General features: G+C 39.7%; 2 protein-coding genes and 1 pseudogene across 3 annotated transcripts; 2 read left to right on the top strand and 1 right to left on the bottom strand.

The window, feature by feature from the left end:
• Positions 1 to 300: 300 nt before the first annotated feature.
• Positions 301 to 8,606, top strand: LOC147307960 (acyl-coenzyme A thioesterase 5-like). 2 transcript variants are annotated; one of them, XM_086271037.1, is made up of 4 exons: positions 301 to 674; positions 6,625 to 7,152; positions 7,270 to 7,472; positions 7,551 to 8,606. In XM_086271037.1, exons 2-4 carry the CDS (start codon positions 6,696 to 6,698, stop codon positions 8,157 to 8,159), a joined length of 1,269 nt encoding a protein of 422 aa, XP_086127163.1. In that variant the 5' UTR covers positions 301 to 674; positions 6,625 to 6,695; the 3' UTR covers positions 8,160 to 8,606. The 2 variants fall into 2 exon arrangements, with proteins under 2 accessions (XP_086127163.1, XP_086127162.1); XM_086271036.1 differs by having other exon boundaries at positions 304 to 674; positions 6,653 to 7,152.
• LOC147307961 (uncharacterized) lies at positions 3,236 to 6,128 on the bottom strand. Its single transcript, XM_086271030.1, has 2 exons — positions 4,592 to 6,128; positions 3,236 to 3,374 (listed from the first exon to the last, which is right to left on the bottom strand). Exons 1-2 carry the CDS (start codon positions 5,852 to 5,854, stop codon positions 3,345 to 3,347), a joined length of 1,293 nt encoding a protein of 430 aa, XP_086127156.1. The 5' UTR covers positions 5,855 to 6,128; the 3' UTR covers positions 3,236 to 3,344.
• Positions 8,607 to 15,972: 7,366 nt separating the features above from the next.
• On the top strand, positions 15,973 to 19,217 carry LOC147307959 (acyl-coenzyme A thioesterase 2, mitochondrial pseudogene; annotated as a pseudogene).
• Positions 19,218 to 20,249: the final 1,032 nt, after the last annotated feature.

Below are 20,249 nucleotides of genomic sequence, written 5' to 3'. Positions count from 1 at the left end.
TTATTACTAGGTGAAATGAATATATATGTTGGGGAAAGGACATGGCCACTACCAGTAGTCCTGTGGGGGTGGTCTTTTATCTGTGATCTATTATTGAGTGTTTGTTGTGTGATCCTGGACCAGTTCTTGACCTTACCCCTTTTGTCCCAGGGCCTGTTTTATAAAATATATATATATATATATATATATATATATAAAAATATTATAACTGACCATAAAACTCAACAAAGCTAGTCACCTCAAAGTAACTTTGGCAAGAAGACGAATTAAACAGGAAGCCGGGAACAAAACCTGACATACTGGTAACTACCTCCAACAAATCCAACATGTTCTATTGAATATGTTACTAAGTAGTAAGGTGGTCATCTCTTAATACCAGAAAAGCTGCAATTTTCAAATCACTATGTGCTTTGATGATTACATAAATGTGGAAATGAGGAACAGTTTCAGACAGATGCAGCATGAGGGGAGGAGTCAAACAAAAATTTAAGGTGTGTTGAAGAAAACCTGCCAGCCATTTAGGTAGCCCTCTATGTATAACACAAAACGTGGAATTTCCCTCATCTCACGATTAACAAATTCCGCATCTTTTCTTAACGTGGTTTCTGGAAAAAGCCCTGGACTCTCCAACAACTTTTTGTTTATTTTCCGGCAAGCTTCTGTTAATGCTTCTTGTAAGTACTTCTAAAATTTTCTTCTATTTCTGGTTCTGCCCTTAAATCCTGATGTTGGATACTGTGTTATAATCTTATTGTAGTCATATTGTAGTCTCATTGTAGTCAATGTGCGATTTCCCAGGCTTTTCAGCATTTATTAAACAAAAGGTTGTTATTACGGCGACCGTGGCTCAGGGGGTTGGGAAGCGTATCTGTGGTGTTGGCCAGAGGGGCCAACACCAGTAGGCGGCCTCGCTTCTGTCAGTCTGCCCCAGGGCAGCTGTGGCTGGCTACAACCGTAGCTTGCCTCCACCAGTGAGAATGCGAGAGTGAATGAATAGTGGCATTGGGTGCCTTGAAAAGCGCTACATAAATCCAATCCATCATTATTATTATTATCTTCAAGCAGTTTCCTTTTTTCTACATAAAAAAACACATACTGAAATTTCTAAGGTACTGTAGACAATGAAAAACATTGAATTTTTTGTTTAACTGTTCAGTTTTAATTTAGTTGTTTTTCTATTACTTAATTACTTTGATGTAGTATGATTGCAGATAAAGCTTTAAAACTTAAGAAAATACAATTAAAAGTCTGAATTTTGTGCACGCATTCACATTTTCCAAAGCCATGCAGTGGAGAGGAAGAGAGAGAGGGGAAGGGGGGTTGGGGGGCTATAATCGGTACCGAGCAGCTCTGCGTTTGTTTGCAGTTCAGGCTCTTATTGTGAAGGGATTAGTGATAACTTCCTGTTTTGATAAGCGCTCGAGTTTGTCGTGGCTCTCTGCACACTTTTTGCTCGTTTGCCAGTAGTGGTGGGAGATTTCGTGAGTGTATGTGTTGAGCTCGAAGAGTTTTCTTCTTCTTCGGCCATGTTCTCTTAATAATGCACACACTTGGTGGTTGATTACTTTTCCCGTTTCTTTTATTGTTAACAACACAGGAGGGGAAAACCATACATTACTTCAGCAGTTCGCGCTTCGGAACAACAGGAACAGGAAGTGAAGTAGTCTATAATCACCAAAATAAAATCCTTTTCAAAATAAAATGACAATCAGAAAACTTCTTTCACAACATAAAATAAATTAATATATTTACTCATGAGAACACAAATCTAACACCCCCCCTTGTTCTCATGCTGCTAGCCCATAGCATCTTATGCATTTCCAAAGAACCATTTTTGAAACTTTCTGAGTCTCACTCTTGTAACTGGTTTTGTTAGTATGTCTGCAGCCATTTCTTCTGATGGACAGTGTTCAATGCAGATTTTCCTTTCATTTACCGCTTCACGAATGAAGTGATATTTCACATCAATATGCTTTGACCTCTGTCTGTTCACTGGGTTTTTACTCAACGCAATGGCCCCTTGGTTGTCCCCAAACAGTTTAGTACATGTGTACCTTTTTCTGTCCATGCCGTTTAACAGTTGGGTTAAGTACATGCTTTCCTGAGTAGTGGTTGCAAGACCAATGTATTCAGCTTCACATGTTGAGAGTGCCACTGTAGGCTGTTTCTTTGTTTTCCAAGATATTACTGGTCCCTCTTTAGTAAGTGCAAAACAGTAGCCTGTTGTACTGCGTCTGTCTTTTACAGAGGATGCCCAGTCAGAGTCACTGTAAGCAATTAGATCTAGATTCTCACTGCTTTTCTTAAAGATCAGTTCAAAGTCATTTGTGCCTTTTAGGTATCTGAGGACTTGTTTTGCCATTACTAAGTTCTCTCTCGTGGGTTGAGCTAGTGTTTGAGATAGTCTGCTAACAACCCAGCTTATATCTGGTCTCGTACACGTCATGGCATATATCAAACTGCCCACTATTTCTCTGTACTCTCTTGAGTTAACAGTCTCATTTGCATCACTTCCTCCACATGTAGTAGTGTCCGTTTTTAGTTCACACGGTGTGGATCTGGGTTTGCATTCAGACATCCCAAAGCGTTCCAACATTCTTTGAATGTACCTCTTCTGATTCATCCTGATTTCATTCTCTTTTTGTATAAACTGTATCCCAAGAAAACTGGATATTTTCCCCAGGTCTTTCATGTTAAACTTTGACCTCATTGTTTCTTTGAATGTGTTTAACAAGTTAGTATTGCTAGCCGCAATGATCAAGTCATCTACCCAGATGATAACGAGTAGAGTTTCATGTCCAATGTCCTTTCTGTATACACAGTGATCAGAAAGGTTTCTTTCAAAGTCATTTTGTTCAAGGTAGTCATTCAAGAGTTTGTACCAGTTTCTACCTGATTGTTTTAACCCGTAAAGGGATTTCTTTAATTTGTACACCAAGTTTTCTCCTGACTCTGTTTGCTCAAAACCTTCTGGTTGTTCCATGTATATTTCTTCCTCAATGGGAGCATGCAAATATGCAGTTTTAACATCCATTTGGTGGATAATAAGATCATTCTGGACTGCTATTTGCATTAGGGTTCGCACAGATGTCATGTTTGCTGTTGGTGCAAATGTCTCTTGGTAATCTATTCCTTGTGTCTGGTTGTAACCTTTTGCTACAAACCTGGCTTTGAATATTTGTCCTTGTTCATTTTCTTTGAGGGCGTAGACCCATTTTCCTCCAATGGTATTTCTACCAGTAGGTAAAGTAGTCAGTTCGAATGTGTCATTCTCCTTCAGAGAGTTGATTTCTTCTGTCATTGCCTGTTTCCACCTTGGTGCCTCTGGTGACATCAGCGCCTCTTTATAGGTTTGGGGGATTCCACAGGTTGCTCTGTAACAATAATCAACACTTACAGGGGTTTCATTTGCTAAATCTTTGCAGTTAGATGTGTAATCCTCTAAATATTTAGGAGGTTTCCTTTCTCTGTTAGGATAGCGCTCAGTTTGGTTTTGCTCATCACCCTCATTTCTTTCTATGTCAGGGTTTGGTTCATTTGTGTTGGTTTCCTCTTCTCTAGGAGGTATGTTCTCTGCTGCATTTTCATTTTGTTGTTCTGTACTTTCTTTTAAAGGCACTACATGTTCATAAGTCTGAATTTCTGTGTCATATTCATCAGTCTGTGTTTGTTGTTCAACAGTGTTCTTCTTGATAAATCTCACGAGTCTGTGTTTTGACACTTTTCCTGTGTGAGGGTTATAGACCAGGTATGCTGGGCTATTTTTACTATAACCCACAAATATCCCTTTTTCACATCTGGGATCAAGTTTCTTGTGATCATGTATGTATGCATAACAGTCTGACCCAAATATCCACAGTTTTGAGAGATCTGGTCTTTTCCCTGTTAACATCTGATACGGTGTACTTTTAGTCCTGTTACTGTAGCATCTGTTGCGGGTGTGTGCTGCATTTTGGATGGCGTAAGGCCATAATTCTTTTGGCAGCTCTTTTTCTAGTAAAAGACACCTCCCCATTTCAAAGAGAGTTCTCCATTGCCTCTCAGCTGTGCCATTCTGATGGGGAGAATATGGCGCAGATGTCTCATGCTTTATACCCTTTTCCCTTAAAAGAGACTGGAAGGAACTGCTTGTGAACTCGGTGCCATTATCCGATCTAATGCACTTAACACTGCCGTATGGTGCACAGTCAGCTAGAAACTTTGCTGTGGCCTCTGTGGTGTCACTTTTCTGTTTTAGAAAGTAAACTGACACTGCCCCTGAAAAATCATCTGTAAATAATATAGCATATTTATGACCACTTTGGCCACTAGGTTCAATGGGGCCCGCTAGATCAGTGTGCACCAACTGTAATGGGTCACTCGCTTTTGGGTCGCTTTGTCTGTTTCTGTTGTTAGTGAATTTCCCTTCTGTACACACATTACAATCTAACATGCCACTGCCTGTGATTTTCATGCCATCTACAACATCGGGTAGCTTTAACACATCACTAACATTACAATGTCCTAAAATTTCGTGCCATGTTTTCACATCACAAGCCAGATTAACAGTGTCACAGGACATCATGTCATTGTATGATGTTTCATTGTTTACCGTTTTCAAATAGTAGAGTCTGTTGTATTCTTCGATGGAGAAGACTGTCCCATCTTTGTTCACCAGTTCATTCTGTCCCTTCTTGAAGATCACCTGTGCTCCATAGTTTGTAGCTGCCTTCACTGAAAATATGCTCTGAGGGTAGGATGGGATGAACAGGGCGTCTCTCAGTGTGATGGTGGTACAGTGTCCTTGTATGTCCCGTAGAGAGACGTTGGCATCTCCCCTCTTGAGTGCGACGTTGTTTGTCCTGGATCCATCAGCGAGCTCCATGTAGTGTTTCTCAGGATCAAAAGTCTCATCAAACTTTATGAACTTGTTCTTCTCTGTAATGATGTGTGAAGTAGCACCACAGTCCACCATTAGTCCTTCTCTTATTATGTCAGTAGGCAGAAGTCTTTGACTAACTTTAAATACAAAAGTCTGCTCTTCTTTCTTGTCCTCTTGTTTTACTACAGTTAGTTTCGCATCATCTCTGTATTTGGTTTTTCTTCTACATGTCTCATCACTGTGTGTCGAGCTTCTATGGTAGCTACACCACTTAGGTGTTCCCTTTTGGCGACAATCTTTTACAAAATGTCCTCGGTTTCCACATCCATGGCAGGTGATTGATGTTAAATCAACCTTCATCACATTATCCGCTTTTACTTTGTTGTCGAATTTCTCGGTTTCCTCATAACTTCGTAGGTTGCTTTTGAACTGTGTGAATGTTAAATCTTCACTGCTTTGAGTTGTGTGAATAGCAAATGGCTTGTAAGCTTCAGGAAGCCCCTTTAGAATCATAGCGATAATAAGTCCATCACTGATGACTTCTTTTGCATTTCTTAGGGAGGTCACTGCTTTTTCAGCCCGGATAATATAATCTGTCACTGTCTCATCTGGTTTCTTCTGTAAAGACGTCAGCTCTGTGTACAGTGCGATGATTCTGGGCTTGCCTTTACTATCGTAGTGGTCACGTAGTATTTTTAAAGCTTTTCTTCCATCGTCAGTCGCATCTCTCATTACCAGTGAAAGGCTTTTATCATCAAGAAACTGTATCAGTTCAGCGTAGCATTCAGCGTTCTTCTCTGCATCTGGGTTAGTGGCTGATAATATAGTGTCCTTTAGACCAATGATCCACATGTGGCCGAGAAACTTTGCCTCCCAAAGTTCGTAACTGTTTTCGTCTCCGTTGAACACTAACCTCTGCCATCTTCCTCCTGTTGTGTCACGCCTGGGCCCATAACCTGTTGAGCTCGAAGAGTTTTCTTCTTCTTCGGCCATGTTCTCTTAATAATGCACACACTTGGTGGTTGATTACTTTTCCCGTTTCTTTTATTGTTAACAACACAGGAGGGGAAAACCATACATTACTTCAGCAGTTCGCGCTTCGGAACAACAGGAACAGGAAGTGAAGTAGTCTATAATCACCAAAATAAAATCCTTTTCAAAATAAAATGACAATCAGAAAACTTCTTTCACAACATAAAATAAATTAATATATTTACTCATGAGAACACAAATCTAACAGTATGCCTCCACATTTGGAGGGTTAAGCGTCAGGTAAAGCTTTTGTTTTCAGGCTTAAGTCGTATGTTTAATGCTTAAATGTACTAGTTAGTGAAGCCAAAGTCTACGAAGCTTTTCTTGTACTCTGTCTTCCCTTGATCCTCGACAAAAGTCTAGGTGGTGAGGCTTCAGGCTTTTACAGAAATGTAAAAATATTTCCTGCTCTTTTACCCTTGGTGGGGGGAAGAAAAGATTTTTAGCTAGCGCTAATGCTTCTGTAGTTCTGTTACTGCAGGTCTGAGAGGGTTAGGGAAGTAGGAAGGAAGGCATCAAAATAAAAGCGCACAGGACCCTTGAAACTTGACAGTTCTGTTGAGCCAAACAAAGCTGGAAGACGTATATCACATCGTCGTTTACATCCACTTTGGATGCTAGAGTTGGAGTGAAATACAATAGGACTCTTTAACTTTACCACAAGGCCAGTGTGTACTCTAAAAGGCTAAAGTTCACAGCACCTCTTAGAGTAATAAAAATAACGTGTGCAGTAGCACTATTTTGTTTATTTTTCTATAGGGCAAAGTCTAAACGTGTAACTTAAAGGAAAGTTGCTGAAGACATGGCTTCCCAAATCAGGCTGAGGCTGCTCCCGAGTGCCAGGTGTCTGTTTGATGAGCCTATTCAGGTGAAGGTGGCCGGGCTGAGGTCGAGGCAGGTGGTCTCCCTGAGAGCCAGCTCAACCGACGACAAGGGAACTGTGTTCAGCTCTGCGGCCACCTACAGAGCCAATGGCAACGGGGAGATTGACTTGAAGAGAGACCCCTCACTCAGTGGGAGCTACGTTGGGGTTGAACCGATGGGTCTGCTTTGGTCAATGACACCGGACTCTTTGCATAAAAGACTTCAGAAGACAAATGCCCTTAATCCATCCATGGTAAAGTTCTCAGTGCACGAGGAGGCAGGTGAGGGCCGGATTCTGGCAGAGGCGACTAATGAGAGGATTCTAATGGGAGATGGGGTCATTCGGGTCCCCATCAAAGAGGGGAACATTCGAGGAGTCCTGTTTACTCCTCCAGGTTTGTCAGCATCATTTAGGAAAAAAAGTACATACTTGAAAATGTCCTAGTTACAGTTACTCATAATTTTAGCTCCATACAAAAATATGCTTGCTTTGCATGTATGTTTCATTCCAGGCAGGGGTCCCTTCCCAGCTGTGTTAGATTTGTACACTTTTGGTGGAGGTCTGTCAGAGAAAAGAGCCTCTCTGTTGGCCAGCAGAGGATTTTTGGTTCTGACTGTTGCCCTGTATGGCCACGATGACCTGCCCAAAAACATTAAGGAGATCCACCTGGATTATTTGGAAGAAGCTGTCGAGTTTCTAAAAAAACTAACTAAGGTGAGTTAATTTATTCTGGAAGACTCATAGTTGTTGAAGACAACTTTGATGGCTGTTCATTGACATGTTTTTCCACAGGGTTCCAGTAAAAAAGTTGGTGTAATATCCCTTTCCAAAAGTGGAGATCTTGCCTTATCAGTTGCTTCTTACCTACCAGATGTTGAGGCCACAGTGTGGATCAATGGCTGCTCTGCCAATATAGTTTTCCCTCTCTACTATAAGAAAAGACAAATACATTCTGCATTAATGTTTGATTTAAAGAAAGCGATTCCCACTGAGTCAGGGGCCTTCAACACCAAATACGTTTTAAACAATCCTCTGGCGGAGGAGAACAAGGGCAGCCTGATTCCCATTGAACGAGCCAAAGGACATTTCCTCTTTGTGGCCTCTGAGGATGACCTTCAATGGGACAGCAAGGCTTACATGGATGAGATGGTGGAGAGACTGAAGCGTCACGGGAAGGAGAAGTTTGAGAGTGTGTCATACCCTGGAGCTGGACACTACTTAGAGCCACCTTATGGACCCTACTGCCCTTCCAGCTTCCATGGGGTTTTAGGCAAGCCAGCCTTGTGGGGAGGTGAGCCCAAGTCCCACGCAGCAGCTGAGGTCCACATGTGGAAGAAGATCCAAGATTTCCTCAGAAATCATCTGAGCTCTGATGCTGCACAGAATAGGGCCAAGTTATAGTTTCAAACTAGACAATGAATAACAAAAATTAAAGTCACGACTGCCATAAAACTGTGATAATCATGTCTGACCTGTTAAATGTGTTGATTAATGATTCACTATTTTAAACATTTAAAGTCTGTAATTTATCACAACAGGTAGAACGGGATCCTCCTTACCCTCAAGGTATAGCTATAATTTTGTGTTAATACTCCATAGTGTCATGTAAATGCTTGTAAGTTTTCTGTTTTCATCATTAAAGTTGGTAAAATTTGAAAAAGGTTTATTTGTATAAAACTTAAAAAGCGTATCCTGAATTCTTGACACGATGTAGATTCAGTCCTTCTGTCACACTGAGGTACTTTGATGTTGCGAGACGATCCAGTTGTCACAGGGTGATGTTGCTGCAGACTTTGTCTCATGTCTATTAAAATATCTATTAAAATTAAAGTTACTTTTGCTGCTGGACACTCTAAAGTCAACTTATTAATTCATCAAAACCAAAAAGACAAGACGTATTGACTGCCGTTTAACTCTAGAATAAATGTTCTTAAGTGTTGATTTCTGATGTATTATTTAATGTAATGAAAGATTGTGATTTATCATAAACTGGCATCTGTGGCTCACAAATTACCTTGAGGCATACTGACACATCCCATCTTCACACAGCAAACTAGACAGACTGGTGCCTATTACCTTACAAGCTAATGTTAACTGAATTTTGTTTTTCCTTAAAATTGTTGTTGCAACTGTTACAATAGACGTGTATTCAAAGGCAACGAATTTGGTCTTGTGTTTGTTGTTCATGGTTTCTCAATGAACTCCCAAACCAGTGGAACACGCCTGTGTCTCTCTTAGTCCTTGTTCTACCAGACGACCCTCCAGAAAAGGAAGTTCTGCTAATAGGGGATTGTGAACTTGGTGTTTCCTCTTTAATATTACGCAGTCTTTGCCTCCCATTATAAGATAGTTTGGGATGAACTATTGTGAAATGGTACTATATGAATGAAACAAGTGAGCCTGTCAGTCTTCACTACTGCCACAAGATGGCAGTATAAGCCTCTAAATAAACAGTCGTGCTCTGGCTAGTGCTCCCACACAGAAAGAAACAGAATCACATCTACAACGAATTTAGAGCACCATCTATCCCAACCTGCATGGTGCTGGACTGTGGGAGGAAGACCGAGTGTTGGAGATTACTGTTAAGTGAACAGAGTTTTGGGCAACATTACACTAAAGTCTTGAAAAAATATAATAACTCACCATAAAACTCAACCAAACTAATCACCTCAAAGCAACTTTGGCAGAGCGGAAGAGGAATTTAAACAAGAAATGGGAAGCGGGGAACAAAACCTGACGTACTAGTAACTACCTCAACCTCATTTTTCACCTCTGAGATGGGAGATAACATGCTTGCTACAGTGCAGGGAGTTCATGAAGACTGCAGAACCTTCATCTGCCTGTTTGATTTATTAAGCAGCATTGTTGAAAAGCTCCTTCTCTATCTCTCCTGTTCTTTGTGTTTCTGTATCTGACTGCTCCCTTTCTGTCATTTCAGCTCAGTGGAGCTCACGTCAGCTTCTGGCCTTTGAAAGGCATTATACCTGCACTAAGGGATGTATGTTCTGTGGGAACTTGAGATTGACTTTATGCTTCTGTGTTTATGAGTAAATGATGATTAATTCATTTGTGTATAGCCATTCAAATTTAAACTGCATGCAGATACCAGCAGATACCAGAACTGTAACTGAGATGTTAAAAGTATTTCACAAGTACAAGGTATAAAACATACAGGCTTTAGAGACAAGCAGAATAGGTGATCAGAGAAGTTAAGGCTGGGTTCTGAACACTATCCAATGTCCACTTGACATTAACTTGCTGTTGTTAATGGTGAGCTGTTTGTTGTGGCCCATTGTGGAGCCAAAACAGACAGGAGGCAGGTCATGATGCTCCAAAAGACTTTATCAGGGGTGAAGTTTTCAGGACTCCGTGAAACCTCACTGAATACTAGAGTCTGCACTGTGTATTATTAGGCCATGTTCATGTAGTCTGCACCGTGTAATTATCTCAGCAGGCTGCTGACAAGAGGAGCCAAGATCTCTGTCCCATGTGGTGCAGATGTATTTATTTTTAAGACTGTGTTGTATCTTTAGGACTTTAGTAACAAAGGACAGAGACAAAGACTGTTTTAAAGTCAGTTGAAGAAAACTTGAAAGCCAAAATTCTTCTTAGACTATTCTTACACTTTGCTCAATAATGCATCACATGATATCGGCTCCCCTTTCTTCACTATTTCATGCTGCTAGCTGCAAGCTTCTTTTTATTTATTTAGTCCATCTGGAAGCCATAATGAGATATTATCCAGTGTTTGAACCGTTTCAAAGTGTTGATTGCACTTTAAAAGCACATTTACTGGGTTTACAATAATGAAATCACTCAAATTTTTTGAGAAAGAGCTACAAATTTGAACCTAGAGGAAATGTGTGAAATAATTTGAAAGGTCCACTCTGTTTCTAAACATAATGGTAAATGGTCTGTATTTGTATAGTGCTTTACTTAGTCCCTATGGACCCCAAAGCACTTTACACTACATTCAGTCATTCACCCATTCACACACACATTCACACACTGGTGATGGCAAGCTACATTGTAGCCACAGCTGTCCTGGGGCGCACTGACAGAGGCGAGGCTGCCGGACACAGGTGCCACCGGGCCCTCTGACCACCACCAGTAGGCAACGGGTGAAGTGTCTTCCCAAGGACACAACGACCAAGACTGTCGGAGCCGGGGCTCAAACCGGCAACCTTCCGATTACAAGACGAACTCTTGAGCCACGATCGCACCCTACATTATGTTATTAATAAATCTTATTGATTGTAGCTGTAAGAGGTCAGTAAATAATTTTTTTATATATATATATCTGTAGCACATGTCTCATACTATAATTTTTTTATGAAACTGGCAAAACAATCAAAAACCACAATCTGAGAGCTGCCTTGCTCTTGGAGCTTTCACGGGAAACTAAATCCTAGCAATAGTGATTGCGATTTGATTAACTGCAATGACTGGTGTAGAAAATTCCTTAGTTCTTGTACACTTTTTGTGTAGTTCTTGATTTTATCAACACACAAAGGAAAAAGTTGGTCTCCAAAGTCAAACAACTTTTGATTTACGCAAGAGCGCTTTTCTTTAGTCTTTGTCTCATTCCTTGCACAGTGCATCCAAAACAAGCAGAGCCACCATATCATCTCCTTTTAATTCATCTAAAAAGGACACGAGGAAACAGTGATTGTAGAAACATTTATTCAAATCCCTCTGCGGCCCTTGTGTTTGGCAGTGGTCCTCGGGCTCTTGCCAACATGCAGACAGCGAACGTGTTGGCCTGCTTTTGAAAACAGATGATCAAAGATTTCCACGTTTCTGGTAAAAGTATAACAATTACATGTTTATCCCACACATTTTGTGCTTTACAATGTTCCCAGTGAGGCCTGAATAGGCATAGACATCATGTCAGATTCTGTGTTGCAACACTACTGCATGGAAATCTGTATTTTCATAGTTTTTAGGAAAAAAAATACATTTAATGTTTGGTATATGATACCGTACCGTGTATATTTATGTAGATTTAAAAAAAAAAAGCCCCCTGGCTTAACAGTGCAGTGGTTACACTGCATCAAGAGGGAGCAATAGGTTAACATCATGGGTGTTACTATTTCTGTTTTGAGAGTAATGCCTCCTGCAGGATTTGAAAAACTCTGTAAAACAATAGATAACTAATGAAAAGCTGAGATGTTCTATTAGGAATTTTCTGAGAGGCTTAAATGGGCTTTTTATTGTTAGTGTGTTCAAAACCATTATGAAATCCACTTGACTTTTTTTTGGTTGCTCAAACAAAAGTAAATGAAGTCATCAAACAAAGGAAAAGAACAAACTAACACTACTCAATCAAAACTTAAAACAATACACATTTAGTGTTGCACTTGCACAAGCTTGAGCAACATCCTAAAGCTTTTTTCTTTCATTTTTGTGCCATAATTGTGGTTTAAGATGGAGTACAATAAAAAAAAGCCATCTAAAAGGAGCTTTTAACATCATCTGTACACATGTAGAATTTAAAGACTTGCATATTTGCTTGTGCATATACTGTGCAGCAGTGGTGCTGCACATCATCATTGCAGAGATCAGTCATGATGTGACCCAAATATCTAACTTTAGGCACCACATTTAAAACCTAAAGCTTCCTGAGTGTCAAGCAGAGTGGACCAGTGATTTGTACTGAATATCAAAGCAACAAGGTTCTGAGTCTCAACCCAGTTTGTGTGTGCATGTTCTTTGCCTTTCTGGCTTCTTTGGACAGCCCAAAAACATGCATGCAATTAGGTTAATTAGTCATGCTAAATTGACTGTAGGTGTGAATGTGAGTGTGAATGGATGTGTTGCCCTGTGAGAGATTGGCAACCTGTCCATGGTGGAACCCAGCTTTCCCTATGACAGGTGGCATAGGCTCCCCCCGCCCCCTGTGACCCGGAATTAGGTAAGTGGAAGTAAATGAATGGATAGATTTCCCAAACAGAATGGATGAAAGATTTGTTTCCAATCCTTTGTAGTTAAGCAATCAATACTAAACTCTTTTTAGCGTTGATGTAATAAATAATAAACTTGAATTAAAACATGTTATTTCACTCTATCACTCATACTTAAAAATAACAATGAAAAACAAACAAGCAGAAAAACAGCCTGGTGTAAGCAGTGCGTTAGCAAGAGGATGTAGTTATCACCCAATGCTTCCAAGCTTGGTAAGCAAACTATATCAATACAATATATTGGTGTAACAAACTAAATACTTGAACATCACACACTAGAATTGGAGCACAAAGTTCTTGGACTAGCTGATGATTTGCATTTTTAAATAATACAAAACTTACCCAGTTACGTGGCTGAGAGGTCAATTTCGGTGAGGCCCACTAAAACAGTACTGACCTAGTTTCCACGCACCTGTCACTAAATGTGGCTACATCCACTTGCACACAATTTAAATGGGTAAGTTATATAAAATTCCACCCTGCATGAAGCTGTTACAAGTAGAAAATTAGCCATAGATACAAAAAACGGCTTTGGTCCAAGCTGTAAACAAGTGTATTCCTACTGCTGAGAGTTACTCACTTCTTTGGATATAGCCTCAGGTGCCCGTTAAAAGAATGGCAGTTTTTGGCATACTTTTCAGCCTCAGAGCACAAAAATCAGTTTATGTAAAGTTTACATCTACATCAGTATGAATTCAGCTTAAAGCCTTTTCATTTAGCTTGATATAGTGATTGAACTATAACTAGATTCTAGACCCTCACTTTCACCTTGTCAGTACATTTTTGCTGTTGTTATGATTATTTACATACTCCCACCGTCCATCTGTCACATCACAAGTAAAATAAATTAATGGGACATAAAGGCTTTTAGATGATTGTAAGTAACAGATCAGCAGAGTGAAGCTTTATTTCACATTCAGATGTTAGTGCAGAAATGATCATGGATTACAAATTAGTAAAAGTGTTCAAATGTCTGGAGGTTTAGGTTGACCTTTTATGCAGTTTTGTGCTTTTCTTCCATGTCTTATTGCCATAAACTGTAACATTTGGTGGAATGATGTGATAACTTTATCTGCATAAATTCTGTGCAAGAAAAATTGCAAACTACATTCAAATAAAACTGTTTGTGTGGACAAGATAACAAAAATCTGGTGACAGTTAAGAGAGAAAAGCTCAAGGGGAGAGAGAATACAGGGTTTATGTCATATAATGAAGCTGAATAATCAGCTGTTTTGAATTTGTGTTGTTAAATAAATTTGGAAAGGGATAAAAATCCTCAGGGGCAGTAAGATACCAGAATCCTTGCTTTTCACTTATTTTGGCAGCTTTTGTGTTGCGAGTCAGTCACGAGCGTCTCACCTGTACAGTGAGGAGCTTCTCTGGAGTACATCTCCTATAAAAAATTAAACAGGACTTTTCTGAATAAGCAGACAGTGACTTAAGATGAATTTTTAAATGGATTACGAAGTGCGCCCCAGGGTGGCTGTGGCTACGATGTAGTTTGCCATTACCGGTGTGTGAATGTGAATGGGTGGATGACTGGTTGTGTAAAGCGCTTTGGGGTCCTTAGGGACTAGTAAAGCGCTATACAAATACAGGCCATTTACTATTTTAATGGAAACATACATTTCCAGAAAAATGTTGATATATTTTTTTTCTTTGCTAATTTGAAAAATCTCTTGAGTCCTTGAATCTATATACAGCTGTCATGGTCTCGGTGTCTTAAGAGCTCATTTTGTCAAATGATCTATGTTCTCGCTGTGACCCTGGATTACATAAGCAGAAGAAGATGGATGGATTCATGTTGTGTCACATTTCCTGTTTTATTTTGGTAATGGATATGTAATGTGTTTTGTGTTGAGCTAACTTCCCCCGTCTCATTATACTGTATCTATATTGTCTTCATGTTGTCTCAGTCTCCCCTTGTTTATTGTTGTGTTGTCCCTCTGTGACATATGCATGGTTTGCATATGCAGGACTCTAAAGATATCCCCATGCCTAGATTAGAAGCTGGTGTTTTACACAGACAGTATGATTAATAATGAACAGAAAACAAAACAAATATCAAAAGTACACATACATAAGAAAAGAAGAAATTAATCCCATGAATTCAAATGTGCTTCAGAATAAAAGAATGAAACAACAGTTGAATTCGTTTTTAACCCTGTAAAGCCTGAACCATGAAATAACTACAAAATGGTTCATCTTTTTGACACAGGTATTTTTTTAACTTTAGACCCATAAAAAAAATTAAATATCAATGTGCATGTATGAGTCTTAATTTAATTTATTTTTTTATTTTTTTTACTTCAGCTGGCATTTTTGTGCAATTTATTGCTTGAAATTTTATTGTGCAATTTCTTCAGATTTCTCAGGGGGAAAATTCACACTAATAATGTGGAAGTCTCAAAAAAGTCATAAAAACTAATGTATTAAATATGATACACTTGGCATTTCAGCATTATGGGAAATATTCATATAAGATACGCTTTAGATCTCTGGAGTAATTTCAGCGATTACTCCAGAGCCAAGAGCCATTAGTGTCATTTGTTTAATCCATACAATTAACCAAAATTCCATAAACTTTAGGGATTTCAGTGTGTCATTAACTTTCAGTCCCCAACAACAACTTCCGTTTTCTCTTAAAAAAAGAAAACCTAGCGGGGCCCACCCAATCTGAAATCCTCCCTCTAATTAAAATACAAAAGAAATGTATATGTTTCCTTGAAAACAAAACAAACATAAACAACTCAGGCTATAATTTGCTATTGTTACCCAATCATATGCATAATGTTAAGGCCAGTGTGTGACCCCGCCTGCCACAGGGATACAAATTTAAATACATGAGCAGAAAATTAAGGTCACAGTAATGAATAATATCACAAACTAACCACCTCGTACTACCAGTTCGAATTCACTTTTTATATAAGTAAATTAACTTGTATGAACATGTAACTACACATACTTCCGAGTAATTCCAAACCGAATTTCTGTTAATACTGTGGTCCACCTGCAGTATCTTTACAGCCCACCAGAGGGCCCCAGCCCACACTTTGGGAATCCCTGCTTTAGAAAATTACTTTGGACACTAGAATGTAGGGAAAAAATGACCTTTCACATCCAGTAACTATGTGAAAGATCATCAAAATGCACCTGTGAGAGTTTTCTCCAGTGACTGATCAGAGCAGGAAAAATACCCAGTGTATTATTGCTTGTTTCTTTTTCTCTGCATCATTGGCATTAAATTTATGAAGTTTTACTACTGAAAATTTTGATATATCCCAGTAGACAGCTGAATTAAAATTAAATAGGTTGCTGTTTGTAACAAAGCTGAAATGTAATTTTCAGCCTTTAAAATTTCATGTGGTTAAAAAGTTGTGAGATTTAAAAAATGCTGGGACATTAAAAAGTGCCACATTTTGACCTAACACTGTATACTTTCTGGTCTGTAACTCCAGTAATCTACATAGTATGTAGCATTGCGTCCTCAAATATATTGAAGTTAAAAAAAAAAAAGATCTGATTCTGATGGTGTCGAGTGGGAAGCATTCCAAGAATGTTTCTTTTTTATTTTCCTTGCAATGACCCATTTGTCCAAATATTGAACATTCATGGAGTTCAGTCTTTGATCTTTCAGAAAAGATGTCCTCCCAAGTCAGGCTGAGGCTGCTGCCGAGCACCAGGTGTCTGTTTGATGAGCCCGTTCAGCTGAAAGTGGCCGGGCTGCGGTCAAGGCAGGTAGTCACAATCAGAGCCACATCGACCGACGAGAGAGAAGTGGTGTTCGGCTCTTCAGCCACTTACAGGGCAGATGATGGCGGAGAGGTCGACCTGAACCGAGACCCCTCACTCAACGGGAGCTACGTTGGAGTGCAGCCCATGGGTCTGCTGCAGTCACTGAAGGCAGACACTTTGCACAAGTACTTCTTCAAGAACAAAGCTCTGAACCCTCACGTGGTGAAGTTTTCTGTGCATGAGCAGGAGGCGGATGGCAGGATACTGGCAGAAGAGACAAACGAGAGGTTTTTGATGGGAGACGGGGTCAGTCGGGACCCAGTCAAAGAGGGGAACATACGAGGAGTCTTGTTTACACCCCCAGGTACTGTATGTGGTTTTCCACTTAGAAGTATTCACTATCATTACAGTGGGCCCCCTTTTTTTTTTTAACAGGTGGCGAAGGTATATTTTCTGCAAAGGGTACATCACTTTTCTTGATTCAATTTCAATTCAATTTTATTTATATAGCGCCAAATCACAACAACAGTCGCCTCAAAGTATTTATATTGTAAGGCAGACCCTACAATAATACATACAGAGAATAACCCAACAATCAAATGACCCCCTATGAGCAAGAACTTTGGCGACAGTGGGAAGGAAAAACTGCCTTTTAACAGGAAGAAACCTCCCGCAGAACCAGGCTCAGGGAGGGGCGGGGCCATCTGGGGTGAGAGAAGGAAGACAGGATAGAAGACATGTTGTGGAAGAGAGACAGAGATTAATAACAGATGTCTTAAAAGATGTCTCAGTTCCTAAAATGCATCTGGAGGACAGAGGAGGGGGTGGCTTGTCATATTAGCTGTAATCATATTTGCACAGCTGTATCCTTTGTAGAAGTACTTATTGTACTACTGTTCCAGTTTAAATGCCCAGCAGGTCACAACTTTTAATACTTTGGAATTGCCGGTTTCTGAGCTCTGTGTGTTATTTCACAGGCGGGCAGTAAAGGAGTCGGCATAATATCAAGATCAAAGGGAACAGATATCGCGCTCTCTCTTGCTGCATTCGTGCCCGGTGTGGAGGCCTTAGTTTGGATCAATGGCACCAGTGCCAGTGTGGGCACTCCCCTCTACTACAAGAAACAGCAGATCCTCTCACCCTTAATGTTTGACTTCAGCAAGGTGATTACCACCAAGTCTGGAGCAAACCTTATCAAGTATGCTACTGAAGATCCCCTGGAAGAGAAGAACAAAGGAAGCCTCGTCCCCATTGAACGAGCCAAGAGCCAGTTTCTCTTTGTGGCTGCAGAGGATGACCTCAACTGGGACAGCAAGGCCTACATGGACCAGATGGTGGAGAGACTGAAGCGTCGTGGGAAGGAGAACTTTGAGACTATTTTTTATCCTGGAGCTGGACATTTGCTGGAGCCACCCTATGGACCCTTCTGTTCCTCTGCTTTCCATGGGATGCTTAGCTTCTCAGTGGTGTGGGGAGGGGAGCCCAGGGCCCACGCAGCAGCAGAGATCCACCTGTGGAAGAAGATAGAGGAGTTCTTTAGAACTCACCTGAGTTGTGATGCTGCACAGGCTAAAGCCAATTTATAAACAGGATTTGAAAGATAAAACAAAAAACAACTATTGAATATATTATTTTATTTGCTTGTGAATATTTTCTGTTCTGTCTTTGAATGCATTTCATGTTTGATTTTAATATCAGAATACTTTAATAATTCCTCAGGGAATTATGTGGGTTACAGTTACTCCAGGACAACAGTAAATGGCCTGTATTTGTAAAGCGCTTTTCTAGTCCCCAAGGACCCCAAAGCGCTTTATACATCCAGTCATTCGCCCATTCACACACACATTCACACACTGGTGATGGCAAGCTACACTGTAGCCACAGCCACCCTGGGGCGCACTGACAGAGGCAGTAACTTCTTCCTCACCTCATCAAGCTCTTCTGACTGCTGCTGAGCTCCAAAGCTTTTTACCTGCTTGGAATTTGTGTTGACTGAATACATAAATTCATAAATCAAGTTTAATACAATGGCAGCAAAGATTAAAAGAAATATTTGTGTTCAGCTTGTGAGTGACCATCCTACAGCTATCTGGGTGAGGTCACTACCAGAAAACAGCAAGGAAGGAGACCAAAGACGCCACCTGGGAGATATCGCTACAGAATAAATGTTACAATACAAATGCGAACACACAGGAAAAAAAGGTTAAACCATACAAGACCAAGTCCAAGTTAAAGAACTGCATTATTATAGCACATTTCTAAAGTATATTTCACTACCACAGTAGTACAAGGATGAAAATGGCACCACAGAAAACTAGCACATTACTCATCAATGCTGCTCTTTTTTATGATAAATAACAATGTATTTTAAAATACTGATGTATTGAAAAACAAGACAAATTAAGTGTAAAAACCTTTGACTTGTGGTTGTGAAAGTATTTGCACCACTATCAACTACAGCAGACTCCAAATGCGATTTTGTCATCCTTTTATAGGTAGAAAATGGAGAAATTAAAGTAGAAATGACTAAGTCCTACATTTGTGAGTGTTAAACAAATGTATTCCTGCTTCAGCATTTAACTGTAATGACAGATTAACTGCTAACAGACATTATCTGTTTATTAAACTCAAGAATTAAACATAATTGAATTTATGACTGTTTTATAGGTTCACCTTATTTGTTTACCAATCTAATGTCAGTCATCTCAACTCTGTATTGTCTTTGGTTGCTAGACTAACAAGCCAGTCCAAAACACTCTTTTCTGCTTTGGGGCGGGACAAGTGGTAAAGGTTCAGGTGAACCTGTGGGACCTGACACAGAAGCTAAGTCCTAAGAATTAGTGATGGGAATTCCGGCTCTTTTTAGAGAACCGGCTCTTTCAGCTCGGCTCACTAAAAAGAGACGGCTCTTTCGGCTCTTCAGGTTGTTTTGTTGCTTTAATTAATTTATTATTAACAACAATATAAAATTATGCACAAAAGGAATTACTAATGTAAAAAAAAAAAAAAGTGGTTTTATTTATGTATGTTTATATATAAATATATACAGTGGCCCCTAGAGATAAATCCCGTACAAACTCCAAAAAGCACGTACAAATTCTAAAGGACGTAGAAACTCCAAAACACATTTCTAGCGTTAACTGAACTTCCAAAACAGAGCTACCTAGATCACTTAAATTACACAATTGAAAGCATATGTGTATTGTTTGTGTATTTATACACAGGCACTCATATATATTCAAATAATTTAAAGAAAACGTTCATTTATCAATAAAACAGGCGGAGCGAGAACACATCCGGGACTTTTTCGCGTTCTCGGCTTGATGCATACTTTGAATTGGAACAGTACTTGGTCTCCGACTGATGACGTATCATGAGTACACGAGAACACAAGTACAAACAAGAGAAAGGGCCTATGCTTCAGGTTTAATATGGACAAGTAAATGTGTGTCTATGTGGGGGCCCACTAGTACAAATGTGGTTTAAGTTGACAATAACTGTTTTAGTTGTACCCTGGGGCATTTCAAAGGTGAAAGCCATTCCACTTTAAAGGTATAAGGTTTTATGAGTGAAACCAGAGTTAGGACTTAGGAGGCCTGGTGTTTTATTTTGAAAATCTTAATTTATATACCATGCAGTAATTGTTACAACATTGGGTTTTATTTTTGTTCATTTCATAAGAAAGTAACTGTTTTCAGTTCATTTTTTCCTTTCCCAAATAAATACCTAGTCATATACAGCAGTACAATGAACCCAGCCCAATCTCACGCTAGCTTTTACCATAGCTTTGTGG

This window comes from Aulonocara sp. 'chitande type north' Nkhata Bay, linkage group LG18, assembly GCF_057382095.1.
Source record: "Aulonocara sp. 'chitande type north' Nkhata Bay isolate Kocher_YH1m ecotype deep benthic linkage group LG18, A_spYH_male_GT1.1, whole genome shotgun sequence".
Classification (NCBI taxonomy): domain Eukaryota; kingdom Metazoa; phylum Chordata; class Actinopteri; order Cichliformes; family Cichlidae; genus Aulonocara; species Aulonocara sp. 'chitande type north' Nkhata Bay.
Note: the sequence above shows the minus strand (reverse complement) of the source record. Positions and strands in the feature narration are given on the sequence as shown.